Source organism: Varanus komodoensis, unplaced genomic scaffold (assembly GCF_004798865.1).
Source record: "Varanus komodoensis strain SLA01 unplaced genomic scaffold, ASM479886v1 scaffold5, whole genome shotgun sequence".
Classification (NCBI taxonomy): domain Eukaryota; kingdom Metazoa; phylum Chordata; class Lepidosauria; order Squamata; family Varanidae; genus Varanus; species Varanus komodoensis.
The window spans coordinates 36,017,120-36,033,095 of NW_025336087.1; the positions used below are offsets into that span (position 1 = coordinate 36,017,120).

At 40.6% G+C, this 15,976-nt stretch overlaps 1 protein-coding gene across 14 annotated transcripts in view; it reads left to right on the forward strand.

Moving 5' to 3' along the window:
* Positions 1-15,976, forward strand: part of GRAMD2B (GRAM domain containing 2B) — a 66,284-nt gene that overhangs the window by 36,209 nt on the left and 14,099 nt on the right. For 2 of the 14 annotated variants that reach the window (XR_006416261.1, XR_006416262.1), the window contains 4 exons: positions 4,800-4,936; positions 9,276-9,377; positions 10,781-10,914; positions 11,887-11,950. Coding sequence is in view for 9 of the 14 variants with exons in the window: in XM_044446056.1 (XP_044301991.1) it covers positions 4,800-4,936; positions 9,276-9,377; positions 10,781-10,832 (291 nt within the window). In the remaining 5 variants the exon portion in view is untranslated. Of the gene's footprint in view, positions 1-1,203; positions 2,676-4,799; positions 4,937-6,106; positions 6,592-8,607; positions 9,238-9,275; positions 9,378-10,780; positions 11,653-11,886; positions 11,951-15,976 lie in introns of those variants that run through there. The other 12 variants (XR_006416263.1, XR_006416265.1, XM_044446061.1 and 9 more) reach the window with 9 other exon arrangements.

Genomic DNA, 15,976 nt, shown 5'->3' on the forward strand with positions numbered 1-15,976 from the left:
TTCTGCTGTTGGTCTAGTTTCCTTCTCCATGCAGATGGTCTCTGTTCTGGTTCATTTGCTAACTGCAGAAATACATTCATTTGCTCAACCCTACCAGGGAGATTGAATGAAGTCTAAAATTAGGCAGGAGGCCCCCATTTTGTTCAATTAAGCCATAATCCTATCCTCAGTTTCCCAGGAATAAGCTGCATTGAACAGGGTGGGCATACTTTTGAGTAGACATGGATGGAATTGTGCTGATGATGACTGTACTGCAATACTGCATTTAAGACAGTGAGTTTTTCTCACTTAGCTTAACTTTCCAGGTGTGCTATGAAAATAACTGACAGCCAAATTACTGTAGTGGTCGGAGTGTTGGACTGGAACGCAGGAGAACCAGGTTCTAGTTCCCACTAAGCCATGAAGTTCACTGAGTGTCTTTGGGCTAATCACTCTGTCTTGGCCTAACCTAATTCACAGGGTTGTTGTGAGGAGAAAATGGGGAGAAGAACCATGTCAGCTCTCCTTGGTTCCTCACAAAAGGGGGAAAAAAGGCTGATTATACTAAATAACAGAGAAACATATTTCACTTCCAACATTCAAAGACATACATTGTCTCTTTGCTGCAAAACATAAGTATATATATTTCATAGGACTGACAATGGAAAAGTCTTCCTAGGTTACATTTGTCAACAATAAAGTTCTCGTCATGCGAAGAAAAGCAGAGTCTTCACAGGTCTTAGAGAAGAGACAATCAAATCACCTTAAGCCTGCTAAATCCCCGGCATCTCTTCTAGCTGACTCACACAGACACAATTTTTTCCTTACAACCCATCCCCAGACTCACACTCTTGTGAAGAAATATATTGTGCAAACTGAGCAATCATAGATATGATGAGCAGGTGCTTTCTGTGACCAAGAGGCATTTTTCTCAGATGTTGCAATAAGGGGAAATGGATTTTGCAGCTTCACCTAGGCTACTTCTCCAGGCAAGCGTGTGCCAGAGGAGGATGCTCTAGGAGCTACAAATCACAGTGATAGAATTAGTGAGTTCACACCATCTTTGTATGATAGATTTAACCAGATTGAGTCCCATTAAGTTCAGGTTTGAATAAAAGTGCTCCAGCATAGACTGATTGTGGCACTGGGCAGTCCATGCATAATGCAAAGGGCAGCCAGTTTGATCCAACCCATTTCTTTTGTGTTTTTCTCTCCTTATTAAAGATACAAAGTGATTTACAAAGGCTACTTGATGACGGCGAATGAATTCCCGGTTCCATTTGAACTGCTTTGTCCGTACCTCATTTTCCTCCTGATAAACAGCTCTAAAGGTGACATCAGGCTCTGCAGGCCAGACAAGGTGTCCTTCAACTCAGCCCAAAGCTGCACGGTTTTGCAGCAATGAGGGTTTGCGTCAGTGCAATAAAGTGTGTCTATTCAAAGGATGATGCCTTTCTATTATCTATAATGGTGTGTGAATAGCAGAGAAGATGGATCATGACACGTTGTTATATTGCTTATATCTAGTATCTACAGTAATGCCATTTTCTTTGACCGTTTGACTTTTAGACTTAAACTGGTATGACTAAGTGCAGTGCTTGGCCTTGAATGTACAATGCACTGTGCAGCTATCTCTGGAAAGCGTTGTGCCTTTCGTACGCTTTCAATGCATACTGCGGTTTGTTTTAATCTCCTTCCTATCTGGATATGGGGTGTTGCTGATGTGTAGTCTGCTGGACCCTCTAGGCAAGGTACTCAGTGAAAGATGCCATTTGATTGCACTCTGGCTTGGTAGGAGTTGGCATATCCCGAACGAGTTGCCAAATAAGTGTGTTCTGCCTGGCAGGCTGCAGTTAACAAAAATTAGCAACAGAAACTTTTCTTGGTATGGAGATTTCGTTTTGAGGAGAAAATCTTCAATTGCTAATGAGTTTTTTTCATGCTCAGCTGTTGTTAAGGGCACATCAGAATAGCTAATTAAAAATTGACTACCCTAATTACTCACAGTTGGTTCCAAAGCAACTGTACACTTGGGGACACTCTGGGTAGCGCATGGGTCACTTTGAAATCAGGGGGGTTTAAATTAGTCATGACTAACTGCTTTTACTGATAGCAGTGAGAGCAGGTGTAATTCACTTGGTCAGACTCGAACTCATAAATGTTACTGATGGGGAAATATTCCATCAGGATGCAACCCATTAATAATGTAATCGTACGCATGCTTAGAGGGGAAAGAGTTCCTGCAATGACAAGCATTTCCCAAGCAGCCACGTGGTCCTGAGGATGTCCCAAATGGCCTTGGGGTGCTTGTTGTGCTTTGTGCAGGGCCTGCAACCTGCCATATTCTCACCTTTAGGCTTTGAATTCTGCTGCTTCCATTTAGTCTGACTACTCAGTTAGGGTGACTTCTCAGAAGTGATGATGTGCTACACTCAAGTTGCTCAGTAACATTTTAATGGTTAAAAAAAGCATTATCTGTGTCTAGAATATCCATATACCTGCAATATACTGATATCTTCATAGTGCCTTACCAATGACAGACCTGTTGATTAAATTATTTTTATTTACAAGATGTTGATGTTATTTAAAATATCTTACATCTATAAAACACAGTGTTCTGTTTACATACTAGAGATATATCATTTCTGTGAAATGTAATTTATTTGTTTTTAAAATAAACTGTTCCTAAAATTGTAGCACGGAAGTGTTTCTTCAAGTAGATCTGGACTGGTGGCTAATTAACTGAACAGTGTTATTTTTAATCCCAGTGCTGGGCTAATTGACATGATGAGGGGCAACATGGCTTAGGAAATAACTGAGTTTGCACAATAAAAGAATCCGCCAGGTTTTCTAATGAGTGGGTTGTCATGTTGTGCAAACCCAGGATGCGCTTATTCTAGCTTATTTTTGGCTCATAAGCAGCAGCTTGCGGATTTGTTTGCCTCACATGGTGCCCAAACATGGACATGACCCATCATGGGTAAAGCTCTACTGCAAACAAACCACTTGGCAAGGGAAGGGGGGAACCTTCCTTGCTGCTCTTGCCAAGCGGCTGCCGAGCAAACACTGCTGACAGCTGTGCACAAGCCGCACTTGTCAAGGCTTACACGTCCTGACTGGGCTGCGTCCCAGCCCTGGGCTGTGAGGAGGTGGAGGGAAGTGCAGGAGCAGCAATTGCTGGGGTTGACTCCCAAGTCATCACGGCCTGGTCTCTGCTCTACCATGCTGAGCCCCAGAAGGGACCCATCATGGTGGGCCAGGACCCCACCACCACTGCTGAGATCAGCAGCGCTGGCTTGCAGGCTGGCCTTCCTGATCTCTGCCCCACCACGCTGAGTCCCAGAAAGAGTCCAGCATACGAGGGCAGGCCAGCAAGCCCCCTCTGAGATCAGTGCAGCTGATCTCGCCTCTGGCAGCTGCCCCCAGATGCCACTTGGGCACACTGGGGATGCTGTCAGTCATTTGTGATCACAACAAGGAGGGAGGGGAATCTTGGTGCTGCCGTGGGGTTCCCTGGGAAACCCATGTGAGGGCCAAGTGGGGGGGGGGGCTGTACCCACAAAGTGCCTGGTCATCTCTAAGGCATGTCATGGGGCCTCTGGCATTTAACCCGCATTGCATGACTTACGCAGCACTACAGGTTCAAGCATCCCCCAAATCCATCCAGCATTTCATATTTCTGCTCCTTCTATTTCTAGTGTTGAGAGGTAAATGCTAATCTTAATCTTAATGTAGTCACAGCAGTACTGTCTACACCATATTGGAGGAATCATCTGGGTAAGGAAACCACTGAAGACACACTCACAAATCCTTAGAGACAGGTGTAAGGAAAGGAGCCACCCCAAAACAGCCAAGCAAAGCCTGAGGATGCCTGGCAGCCATGCAAAATGGATGCATATTGCAAGGGTAACTGAAAAACGGGAAGTAGAAGGGTTGGAATGGAATTTTCTGAATAGGAGCACTCAGCACTGCAACATCTTGTTACAAACCTTGTTACAGAAATTCTGTATGTGAATAAGTTTGATTGTACATGATATTACATATTTCTGTAATCAGGGTCTTAGTGATATTAAATAGTTTCTGAAGGCAGAGTTTGCAGCTGTGTGTTACTCATACACATCTGTGTGTATACCGAGATCCAATAGGATTGTGTAATTTGGCACCAGAACAAAATTCAAAATTCAAGGATCTTTGCTTTCATTAGGACGCACATGCACTTTCTAACCCTTATGGTTGCCAGGCTGGACCTGAAAGTGTCTTAGCGATGCTTGATTAAATCTCAGAGCTTGGAATAAGTGGCTGTAGAATTCCCAATGACTGGAGAGAAAATGCTGTTTCCAGTTCACTGCCCCTCCCCATCATCAGCAGAAGCAAGATAAATTATGCAAAATAGATGCCAATCAGCTTAATTTGAAAAATTGCATACAAAGAGTTTAGCTTTTCTCAGCACATAATTCTAAGCCTTAATTTTAAAAACCCGCTGAGTCATGCAGGGAGTCTTTAAGTGGAGGAGAGGTGTCTGAGACAATATTCATTGTCATTACATTCCCTTCCTGCCGTCAGTCTAGAAATGTGACCTGCCTATCACCTGACTGGGTTGTATCATACCATTGCAAGTCACAGGTAAACCCTCCTATTCATTTTAGATTTCCAATCCATTCTTTTACCATTCTTGAGCAAACTGAAAATGTCTGGGAAAAATGGTCCTTTGACCTATATGGCAACATTCCAATAAAGGTAAGGTTAGGCAAATACCTGAGATAAGGATATTGTGCAATGGCAAAATCTGGACACTGATGTTATCATTACTTATTTCACAGGTGTGTTATGCATCAAAGAAATCAGGAGCTCTCACACACTGCAGTCAAAAACCGATAGTCCCAACATTTTTCCAGAGTGTTTGGGGCTTTAAAGCTCTTACCCTTCTTAAACACAATGGCAAGAGGCAGTACCACAGGTAACATTTAATAAAGAATTTCAGCATGAGGTTTTTTTTTAATAGGCAAAGTTCAGTATTTTTAAAGACCTGGATTACTCAGAAAATGCAGCAGTAACAAGTTCAAACCCAATCCAAAACCTACTAGTGAAACATACTGAAACACCCACAATGGATCATACCACAGCAATGGCACAGATCATTCAGAGAGGTCCTGGATACTCATGGTTTGACATACAAATGGGTTCGCGTAATTCTCCGCCTAGAAGTTGGTCATTGCTATTGAATGAGGCAGCCCTGAAGTGCTACCACCGCCATCTGACTGGCTCATGGATCCAATGGTAAAGAAAACAAGGAAAACTGATTAGGGCCCATACTCCATGTTATGTTGTAATTCTGCAACTGGAACTTCCGATATACTTTAAAAAAAAACCAATGTGGAGATGCAGATTTGGTTAGGGACTGGGTTGAAGGGGGATCCAACTGTTTCCCAAGTGCAATTCCCCTGTGACAAGTAATCTGCCTGGAGCTGCAATCAACCATGGTGGAGGGAGAAACATATGGGCACAAAAACTTGTTCCTCTGATTTTTTCCCCTTTCCTACATCTAAATATCCTATTTAGTTGGAGAAATGATGCACTGGAAAATGTTTCAACTAACTTCCCATACTATGATCTTCTTGGCTCAACTCCCTCATACAACGCTGCTCTTTAAAGAGGAAATTGAGCGTTCCCTTCAAGAGTTCTAGATGCTCCTGTGCTCATTGGATGACTTTTGGTCCAGATAAAAATAGAGTTATGTAAGCTAACTTGCATTACTCCAAAGAGGAAAAAGGATGGGATATTAATGTAATAACAATAATAATTTTATAGATTGGCCTTAAGAACATGAAAGACATATGCTGTCATAATACAATTTCTAGAGCAGGAATTGTTTCCTGACTTATATCTTTAAATATTAAAAAAAAATCTTAAGAATAAAGTTTGGTTTGTCCTGTTTCCTGTGAGGCACCCTTAAGTTGAAATTTGATGCCTCCAATAGTTGACCTACACTTAATATATCTGAGACTTATGCTGGATCTTGAAATATTCCCACATGACTTGTTTCACTTTGGAACTCATGACTAACAGGGCTACATTCTCTCTTGAGTGCCTACAATTATCTCCTGTGATACTTTTTCTCATCATTCAGGAATTACAAGATCTACCTTCATTATGGAAAGCATCTGAGAAAACTAATAGTTTTCCTGATGAAACTCAGATTCCAATATTGGGCAAGACTGCCATACTTAAAGATATAGGAATGTTCTGCTGTAACCACAGAAACTATTCTGCTAACTAAGGGCACGTGGTTATGCTGGGACTGCCATAATGGCATTGCCTGTTCAGTTGCTCAGCTAGACACCAATCAACAGGTGAGCAAGAACTTGGAGCAGCTTTCTAAGTTAGCAAAAACTGAGACAGAATGTGCATTGAGACAAAGCATAGGATACTCTGTAAATATTACAGCATATACGGTACATTTCCTCATATATACCAATGAGCTTGTTAAGTGGAATGCCATCGATATAAATTTTAGATAAAACAGGGCCTTCATGTTGGTATTTTGTAATATGTGAAATTCCACTCAGTCACAGGATATTTATTTATTTATTTATATTTATTTTTTGATTTATATCCTGCCTTTTTCCTACAAGGGCTCAAGGCAGCTTACATCATTCTCCTCCTCCATCTTATCCCCACAACAACAACCCTGTGAGGCAGGTTGGGCTAAGAGTCTGTGACTGGCCCAAAGTCACCCAGTTGACTCCATGGCCGAGCAGGGACTCGAACCCAGATCGCCTGAGTCCCATTCCCATGCTCTTAACCACTTATTTTGTAATATGTGAAATTCCACTCAGTCACAGGATATAAACTCATTGGCCACTCCAGGGAGTTCTTTAGAGCTTCAAACATCACTTCCTCTTAAATCAACATAACTGGGACCCCTCACTATTAGACAAGTTCTCATTTGATCTGCTATTCATCTATCCTCATTTTTAAGGCCCTCTCTGTGAGCTACCTTGCCCTTGCTTTTTTATTAATGGTATCATGCAAACTTTGTATTATTATGTGGTCAAAATGCTATGTTTGTTTCATAATACATAAGGCATTTTCCCTGTACCCGTGTGGCCAGACTCTAGGATCCACATCTGAGGCCCCCTCAAAGAGATATTCAGAAGGTGGCTTTCAAATTATGGTCCTTTTCTGTGATAGCCTCTGATTATGAAATGCTCTGCACAGGGAAGTTTGCCTAGGACCAACTTTGTAATCATTTTGGCACCATCTTCTCCTGGGTATCTGAATAATTTAACGACTATTTTGGTGCTATTTTTATTGTTCATTCTTATGCTGAAGAGGAGTGTATTTAAGTCTTTTGGGTGGACCCTGTAAAAATTTGTACTGTTTTAATTAATATGCTTTTATATAGGGTCCCTCCCTGTGTGTGTGTGTGTGTGTGTGTGTGTTATTTTCGGAAGTCATTTCAGGACTCCCAGTTATGTGAAACAATTAATAAACAATAATTAAAACCATACATTTTAATGTCTTTGCCAATATTCTTTTAACCTGGATGTAGTTTCTAATGACAAAGGAAACATGAGATGAGATATGAGATGACAAATACATTGCAATATAAGTTTTCATTAAGAGCTTTCGTCATCATGTGCATCTTTATCTTTTAGTCATCCTTCAGCTATACATGGAAGCATTTTTTAATGACAGCTTTAGTACTTATTGCCTCCACTGCCAATGCATTCCACACAGGGCAAGCGTGGCTTAAATCCTCTTGCATTTTTACTGGTTGCATTCAGAGAGGCTGTTCTTGTTGTAAGATATGCATTTAGCTGCTTTTTTCTGTGATAGTTTTTAGCTTGCTGTATGGTTGTTTGATACTTACATTGTTAAGTCCCCTGATAATGCTTTTTAGTAGAAAATCAGGGTAAATGGAAGGCAAAATGCTATTTTAAACAGGTTTATTTCACTATTGAACCCCATCAGCTCTTCATAAACAAGCTTGTTGATCTCTGACAATATAGATAGCACAGATGTAGGTCAAGAACACGAAAGCAACTGCCAGCTCCTGTTCGCTTAAATAATAGGATTTGATGAAGTAATTTTCCATTGAGAAGGCATTTTGCCAATGCTTAGCAGGAGATTGGAAAGCAATAATTTGAATGTGCTGCCAAGTGAAAAATTAAAAATTAACTCTCTTCGCGCTACTCACAGATACATACAAGATGATTCCTACCAATATAGAAATGAAAGAACTGGGGATTCAAAGCTCAACCTCACTGTGACTTCAAATAAATGTGTAGATGGGACTGGGCATGCATTCCCCTGCCTCCAATACAGCAACCTCATGCTGGAGACCGTGATATTAGGCAGGACTGCAGGCAAGCTGGGATGCCACAAATAATATGGGTGACTTCACACATTACTTTCCCCAATTCAGTATTAATCCCTGAGTCAGGAGAAAGAAAGGGGGCATCCATTTGGCTCAGGGGTATACAGAAAGAATGCACAGAATGGAAGAGTATAACATGGTTTTGTTTAGAGCTTTTTTTAAAGAAAGAAATAATAATGTGTAGTTAACATTTTTGTTAATATACATAAGCTGAATAAACCCTGGATAACTTATCTCTTCTCCTGCAGTCCAAATTCAACTAAGATGGAGGAAGGTACAAGACAAGTACCAACAGAAGATGAGGAGACGAAGTGATCCATCACAGTTACCCAGAGATGAAGGAATTAGGATACAAAAAGTGCTAAGAATCCAGAATTTGTCCACCTTTAAATAAAACATTATGTAACCTGATCACTAAGAAAAACTTGCAACATTTAACAATGCTCCGTGGGCAGCCATTAGAGTATAATATTTGTATATGTCCCTGTCAAAGAAGATTGATTAGTCACGATAAAAAAAAAATTGTTTTAAAAGGAAGCCTGACTTCTGACAGCTCTAATCAAAACTCCACACTCCGATAAATAGAGTGGCTTGCACTTTTCCACTTTCTTTAGCTACAATTGTCACTGCTCAGTTTCTGCAGTAGTTTACTATTGAATTCAGGGACAAAATGTTTGTTTGTTTGTTTTTGCGGCAGGCCACCAAATTTTGGCCATATAGATATAACAGTGGTGGTGGTGGTGGTGATAGTGGTACGGGCCATACTCAGGTCCTGGGAGGGCCACAACTGCCCCACCTCTGATTTAAAGACTTAGATGGTCTGAGTCCAGGTTTCTTGAAGGTCCATCTCGTCCCACACTAACCTGCCCACTCTCTTTTCTACAGAAAGCTGTTAATCTGCTGAATCTCTGTTCAGTTCTGTTGCAGAATTAAGACCCTGCTACTACAGGAAGAGCATTTGCTTTGCTGCTTTTCAACTACATGAGTTCCCTGTGGTTCTGCAATATAGCAGAATAACGTAAGTATGCCAGTGAAAAAAGCAGTTTCTTTCATTTTCACAATTCAATGTCACATTTTCCATGTTCCAAAATGAACTTGCCAAAAGTGGTGCTTACAAAGGGTCATGGGATCATAAAAAGAATCTCTAAACAAAAGCAGAAAATAAATGCCTCATATAGGGAAGAACTCTGAGTTCATCAGTAAAGGCTAGTAAGTGCATTTTTTGTGGTCTGGGGCCTTTTAGTGGTAACCCCACACCTCTGCAACCAGCTTCCACCTGATATTCTTCAGGCTGCTTCTTTGAAGGTCTTCAGAAAGACAGTAAAAATCAGCTTGTTTTCAATTGGCTATCCAGACTCTGGACTGCAGATCTTAATAGGATCACCTTTTTCAAAGCTTTTCAAAAACATTTTATTGAATATGTACTGCTGTCTATTTGCTTTTGCATAATTTATTGCTTTCTTAATCTTGTACACAACCTTGAGAGGTTTTTATCTTTAAAGGGACACTTTAGAGCATAATAAACAAACCAATAAAAATTTCATCCAAGTTGATGAGATAAAAGAATGAGCTGACCACCCTGGAGCCTGCACATGTGCTCGGAGGGTCATTTCTGCCTACGCATGCACAGATCCTTTGATCTATAAAATGAGTATCAGTGCCACATGGAAGTTAGGTTTTCTCACATAAAGCTTTATAACCTCATGTGGTGGTCATATTCATGTATTTATTTATTTAAAACTTTTTAGACTGTCCCTTTCCATAGTCTCAGGATGGTTTAACAATAAGGCACAGTAGAAACAAATTGGAATAAAATATAGCACCCTAATCAAAATTTCCCAATCAACAATAAAACCCCATATTAAAACAATCAAGTCTTAAAACATTGGGAAAATAAAAAGGTTTTAGCCTAGCGCTGAAAAGAACAAAGTGATGAAAAGAATACAGTTCCATAGCATTACTTGTGCGGAATTGCTACTGAAGACGATGCAGCAGAAAACTCATGTAACCCAAACCAATCAGAAACCAGTCAAAATGTTCATTTTGAAAAGTAGGTTCTTGTCAAACTTTAATTCAGTGGAATAAGAGCAGAGACTTATGGGGCAGGGCCTGATGCACATGGGAATGTGGGGCGGAGCTGGCATCCATAACTCCCCTTTCATGTATGTTTGTGTACTCCATTGGGCTAAAGGTCTGAACAGGGCTACAGGAGTCTTTTACATAAAAATTAGCAACCTCTTATCAGTGGTGCACAAAACAGATACTTGGAAAAATTCAGGACTTTTTAAATTTTCACAGGGTCACTGTAACCTGAACTGTCCTCTGTTGCTTCAGACTTGCTGAACCAATCCACACAGAAACATGAAACACGGTCTTTAGAATACTGCTCTCTAGAGATAAACTACCTTTATGTTTTTATAGATACCACATAATTATGGAAGCAAAGGTGTTATACCATGAACAGACATCTTAAATATCTCTCTACAAAAGAATAACAACATCTGGACAACTCTCTGGAAGGCTTCACCTCCAAAGATTTAAGGATTAAAGGCAGAGTATGTTTTACCTTTGTTCCCTTTAGCAACCTGCATATTTCCTAGCATTTATTGATGGAATTCCACACAATTGGTTTCTCCAAAAAATCCACTCTTGTTCTTATTAGAAGCAGCTTACATTATTAACAACAGTAGCAGGCTGGCTCTGTCATGCAATGAGGTGAAGTTTTGGCAACAGCTGGAAGAAAGTTTCTCCTTCTCCAAGAGGAGAAATTATCCAAAAGACCCTATGGCTCCTGGCCCTCGCTCACAGGGACCAAAGACTTAACATCTGTATTTATTTTGTCCTTGCTATAAAAATATGTACCACACAGACACACATTTGAAGAAAAAAAAATCTACAATTGCCTCATGACAGTGGTGCAGGCATCTTTTCTATTTGCAAATGATTTGAAAGCTTAAATGTGCCTCAGCAACATTGTATAAGGCATTTGACTCATTCATACACAGAGTTATCATTTGTTGCCACTCCTGTAGAAATACGGGATGCAATTCCTAGATTAATCCTTCGGTTAGTATTCTGCCCATCATCCCAGGAAATTGAATGAGGAGAAATTCTCCAGACAAACTGCTGAAATAGTGAGAGATTTATTCTTCTGCATTCCGTCCCTCCCAATAGTTCTCTAGTGTTAGAACATTCCTTGTTTTTGAAGGTTGAATAGCAGGTAAATCTTTTAACACTTTCAGAAAACGAATGTCAGTCTTTGATTTATTTTGCAATATTCTAAAGTTCTTTTCTGTTTTCTTTTTTAGCTTGTTAGATCAGTAATAAGAAAAACATTCAACAGGGCAGAATCTGTCCAAAAATGCTCCAGCATTACTTATCCTCTTCAATTCACCTTCCTCCTCAGACACACACATTCACACACCTAGTTTTGCAATACAGTAGCACTAATTCAGAACTGTAGAACATATTGAAATGAAAATGTTTATATTTTTATTATATTTACATCCTGCCTTTTTCCTTTTCAGGAAGCTCAAGGCAGCTTACATAATTCTCCTTCTCGCAATCCTCTGCTAACAACAACCCTGTGAGGTAGGTGGAGCTGAGAGTCTGTGACTGGCCCAAAGGCACACAGTTGGCTCCATGGCCGAGCGGGGACTAGAGCCCAGATCTCCTGAGTCTTAGTCCTACACCCTGAACCACGATGCCACAGTGGCTCTCCAGGTTTCCCGTAGCATAAATAATAGCGCCTCCATTGATGGTGCCACCCATGCTAACCACATGCCTTAGGTTTGTTGTAGTAAGACAGTCCCCATATGAACTGCAAGTAGGAGCTGTATTGAATCAGTAGACCTGATACACAAAAACTTCTTGCTGCAGGTAAGCAAAAAAGGGGGGTTCACCATATAAAACAGTTTTGCTGTGAACCTGACAGAAAGAGTGACTGGGGCTATGCTATTTGATTTCTGAGCAAAAAGAAAATGTCCAAAGTTATGACATCCAAATACCTCGAAGATCCCAAAACACGGTGAAAGATTTTTCAGTTCTCCAGAATTCTTCAGCAGGCAGGGTGGTAAAGCAAGATAGCTCTGGGTTCCAATCCAGAAGGATACAGCTGTGTTTGCTAATACATTAGATCTTAAGGCCATTTCTGACATTCTAATGGCTTGAAACTCAACATCAAGTAAACTAAGATCATGGCATCCGGTCCTCTCACTTCTTGGCAAATGGATGGGGAAAAAATGGAGGTAGTGACAGATTTTATTTTCCTGGGCTCCAGGATCACCACAGATGGGGACTGCAGCCAAGAAATTAAGAGACACTTGCTCCTTGGGAGGAAAGCTATGGCAAATCTAGACAGCATACTAAAAAGCAGAGACATCACCCTGCCAACAAAAGTGCGTACAGGCTATGGTTTTCCCAGTTGCAATGTATGGCTGTGAAAGCTGGACCACAAGGAAGGCTGAGCACTGAAGAATTGAGGCCTTTGAATTGTGGTGCTAGAAAAGACTCCTGCAAGTTCCTTGGACTGCAAGGCGATCAAACCGGTCAGTCCTAGAGGAGATCAACCCTGACTGCACTTTAGAAGGCCAGATCCTGAAGATGAAACTCAAATACTTTGGCCACCTAATGAGAAGGAAGGACTCCCTGGAGAAGAGTCTAATGCTGGGAACAATAGATGGCAAAAGAGGAAGGGGACGGCAGAGAATGAGGTGGCTAGATGGAGTCACTGAAGCAGTCAGTGTGAGCTTAAGTGGATTCTGGGGAATGGTGGAGGACAGGAAGGCCTGGAGGAATGTTGTCCATGAGGTCACAATGGGTCGGACATGACTTTGCGACTAACAACAACAACAACAAAATTGGATAATACAAATGCCTCAGGCAAGACAGAAAGACTTGCACCCATGTTTATATTATGAGCCAAATTGGTATACAGAGGCTAAATCAGAAGTTACCATTTTCTGGTTTGCCTTCCCATCCATGGCAGGGAAACAGTACTGGAAGCGATTTATGCAAGTGCAGCTCCATGATATTTCAAATTCCAAACTGATACCTAGGCTCCATTTCACAAGCTGTGAGTGAGCTCCAGCTAGTCCTACTTCTACTGCCCTATTCCTATGCAAACTTATTCTGTACTTGTAAAAATATATTGTTTGAGGTGACCCAAAGAAGAATTTATTTTATGCAGTTGTTTCTCAGGCGAACCAAAATCACTATGGTGTGCCTGATTTGAGACGGCTTCATTCTTGCCTTCTCACATCAGGAACATCTTCCTAACCAGCCAGAGGCGTTCTGTGGTGATACAGTGGAATGCAAGCAAGAAGAAGGGATCAGAAATTTATTCTAGGTTCTAAGCCTTTCCTTCCCCCATTTCTTTCCCATGCTTAACATTTCTTGCAAAAGCACCCAAGTTGTCAAGTGTATATTTCATCACATTTAATAATAAGAAAAATAACCTACCTTAATCTGAGTAATGTCATAAATCTGACCTTTTTTAAAAAATTGGGGTGGGGTGCCTTTGGGTGGAGGGACTAACTAGTCTGCAGAACACATACAGGGATGGTGATAAAACATCAGCATTAAATCCAGCTCAGTCTGGAGGACTGCCTACTGCATGAAGTGAGGAAATGCACACTTGCAAGTAGGATGGCAATATATAGATCGGTTAAATAATACGGAGTACAGTTCACAGTAGAATATGGTTGATAGACTGCAATTAAACCGAAACACTATTTTCATCTTGTTGGAGCTGTGTGTATATGTAGAATGATATTAATCAACTGAGACTTAAGCTGAGTGAAGTAGATGTAATTATCAACTAAAAAAAAGTAATGTCCCCAGCTGTGCTGGAACGTAAAGGAGCTCATAAAAGTGGAGGCTTGCATTTCACACATCTGCCTTAATGAATGCAAAGGCTGATCTATTGTGACCTCCTGAGAAGAAAAAGAGAGAACTGGGAAAAGCGCACTCCGCCGAACGGCGGAGGGTTTTTCCTTCTGACCAACAGTGACACCTAAAGGCTACAGGCAGGCATCGTGAACGGAGTTTTCCTCTCCCTCCAAGCTTGGCTTCCACACATAGGTCTCTTTGTTCCTTTTTCTAACCTTAATAAAACAGTATTGTAATAGCCTGGGCATTGTTCACTAATCATTCATACAAAGAATCAGAATATGAAATTAGGTCATTCTGTTGCGCTGGTTTTATGCAAATATAGTAGCTGTGTTACCCAGTTGCAAGAAAATTCAGCAAAGATTCTTTAGGCCCTTTAAAGACTGGCACATCTGCTGCGCCATGAGTTTTTGTGAATTAGAGCCTACTTACTTAGGCAGAATATTTATGTTGTATGCCTGCCTGCCTGCCTGCCTGCCTGCCTCTCTCTCTCTCTCTCTCTCTCTCTCTCTCTCTGTGTGTGTGTGACAGAGAGAGAGAGAGAGAGAGAGAGAGAGAGAGAGAGAGAGAGAGAGAGAGGGAGAATGAATGAGTGGTACTGAGGGGGGAACTGTTATTTATTTATTATGGTGGTAAAACTCCATATAAAATACAGTTGTTCTGTTTAAAGCATAATAAAAATACAATAAACTTCAGCATAGCATAAAACCTCTAGACATATACCAACACAACATAAAACATAATATTTATACAAAATCTAAAACCACCATCTGGTAGAAGAGCTGAAGCCACACTGTGGAGACTAAAACAGTAGATTGTATATACTGAAAACATTAAAATACGTACGAATGCATGAAAAAGTAGCAAAACCTTATCCTGACACCAAACACCTAGCAAAGTGTGCCTCAGCCAAGCATCTTTCCCTGAGGACAGTGATCCTGGACCAATGGCTATAGCAAAGAAGACTTCTTATTTGCACCATCCAAGCCTCAGAATTAGGGGTACTTTAGGAAACAATTCCATGGATGACTCTAAAGAATGTGTCAGTGTGTGGGAGGGATGTATTCTGTCAGAAACAGAAGTTCCTGATGGGAAATGCAAGTAGAGAGCCCAAAAATCCATGAGATATAAGAAGAAGAAGTAGAGCTGTAGAGCTCAGATATATACAAGGTCAAATCAGAGACGAATTCAGCATTTAAGTACTGGTGTTAGTGATAATGCTGTCTTTCCAGGAATGTCAAGTTAGCATCTGCAATATGAAAGATACCCATGCTATCAATTAAGGCCAAATTAAATTTAATTTGTTTAATTCTAGTTAAGTAATTCTATGGCAGCTGTAGGACTAAGACTGCCTGGGTTGATTTCAAAACATGGTTGCCATGTGCTGAGGTAATTCAGATGGTGTGTTTGGAGTTCCAGTACATGGCTGCTACATATAGAAAAGAGTATACAGAATGCCCTGAGGGTTTCTATATTGAAGGTAAAGTAAATTGTGTCAGATCATGTGTACAAATAAGGATATGGCAGCAATATTATTAGAAAATAAGTTGACATCTGGGTCTCTGGAAACTGTATAAAATCTAAGGAAAACAAAGAATATTCCAGAAAAACTATAGCCCTTTGTAGGCATTTTCTACCATGCAATCACAAAGAATCCCTGTGTTCCCTTCACTCTTATAGCTCCAGCTCCTCTCATCTATACTGATTTAATTTATACTGTTAATTTAT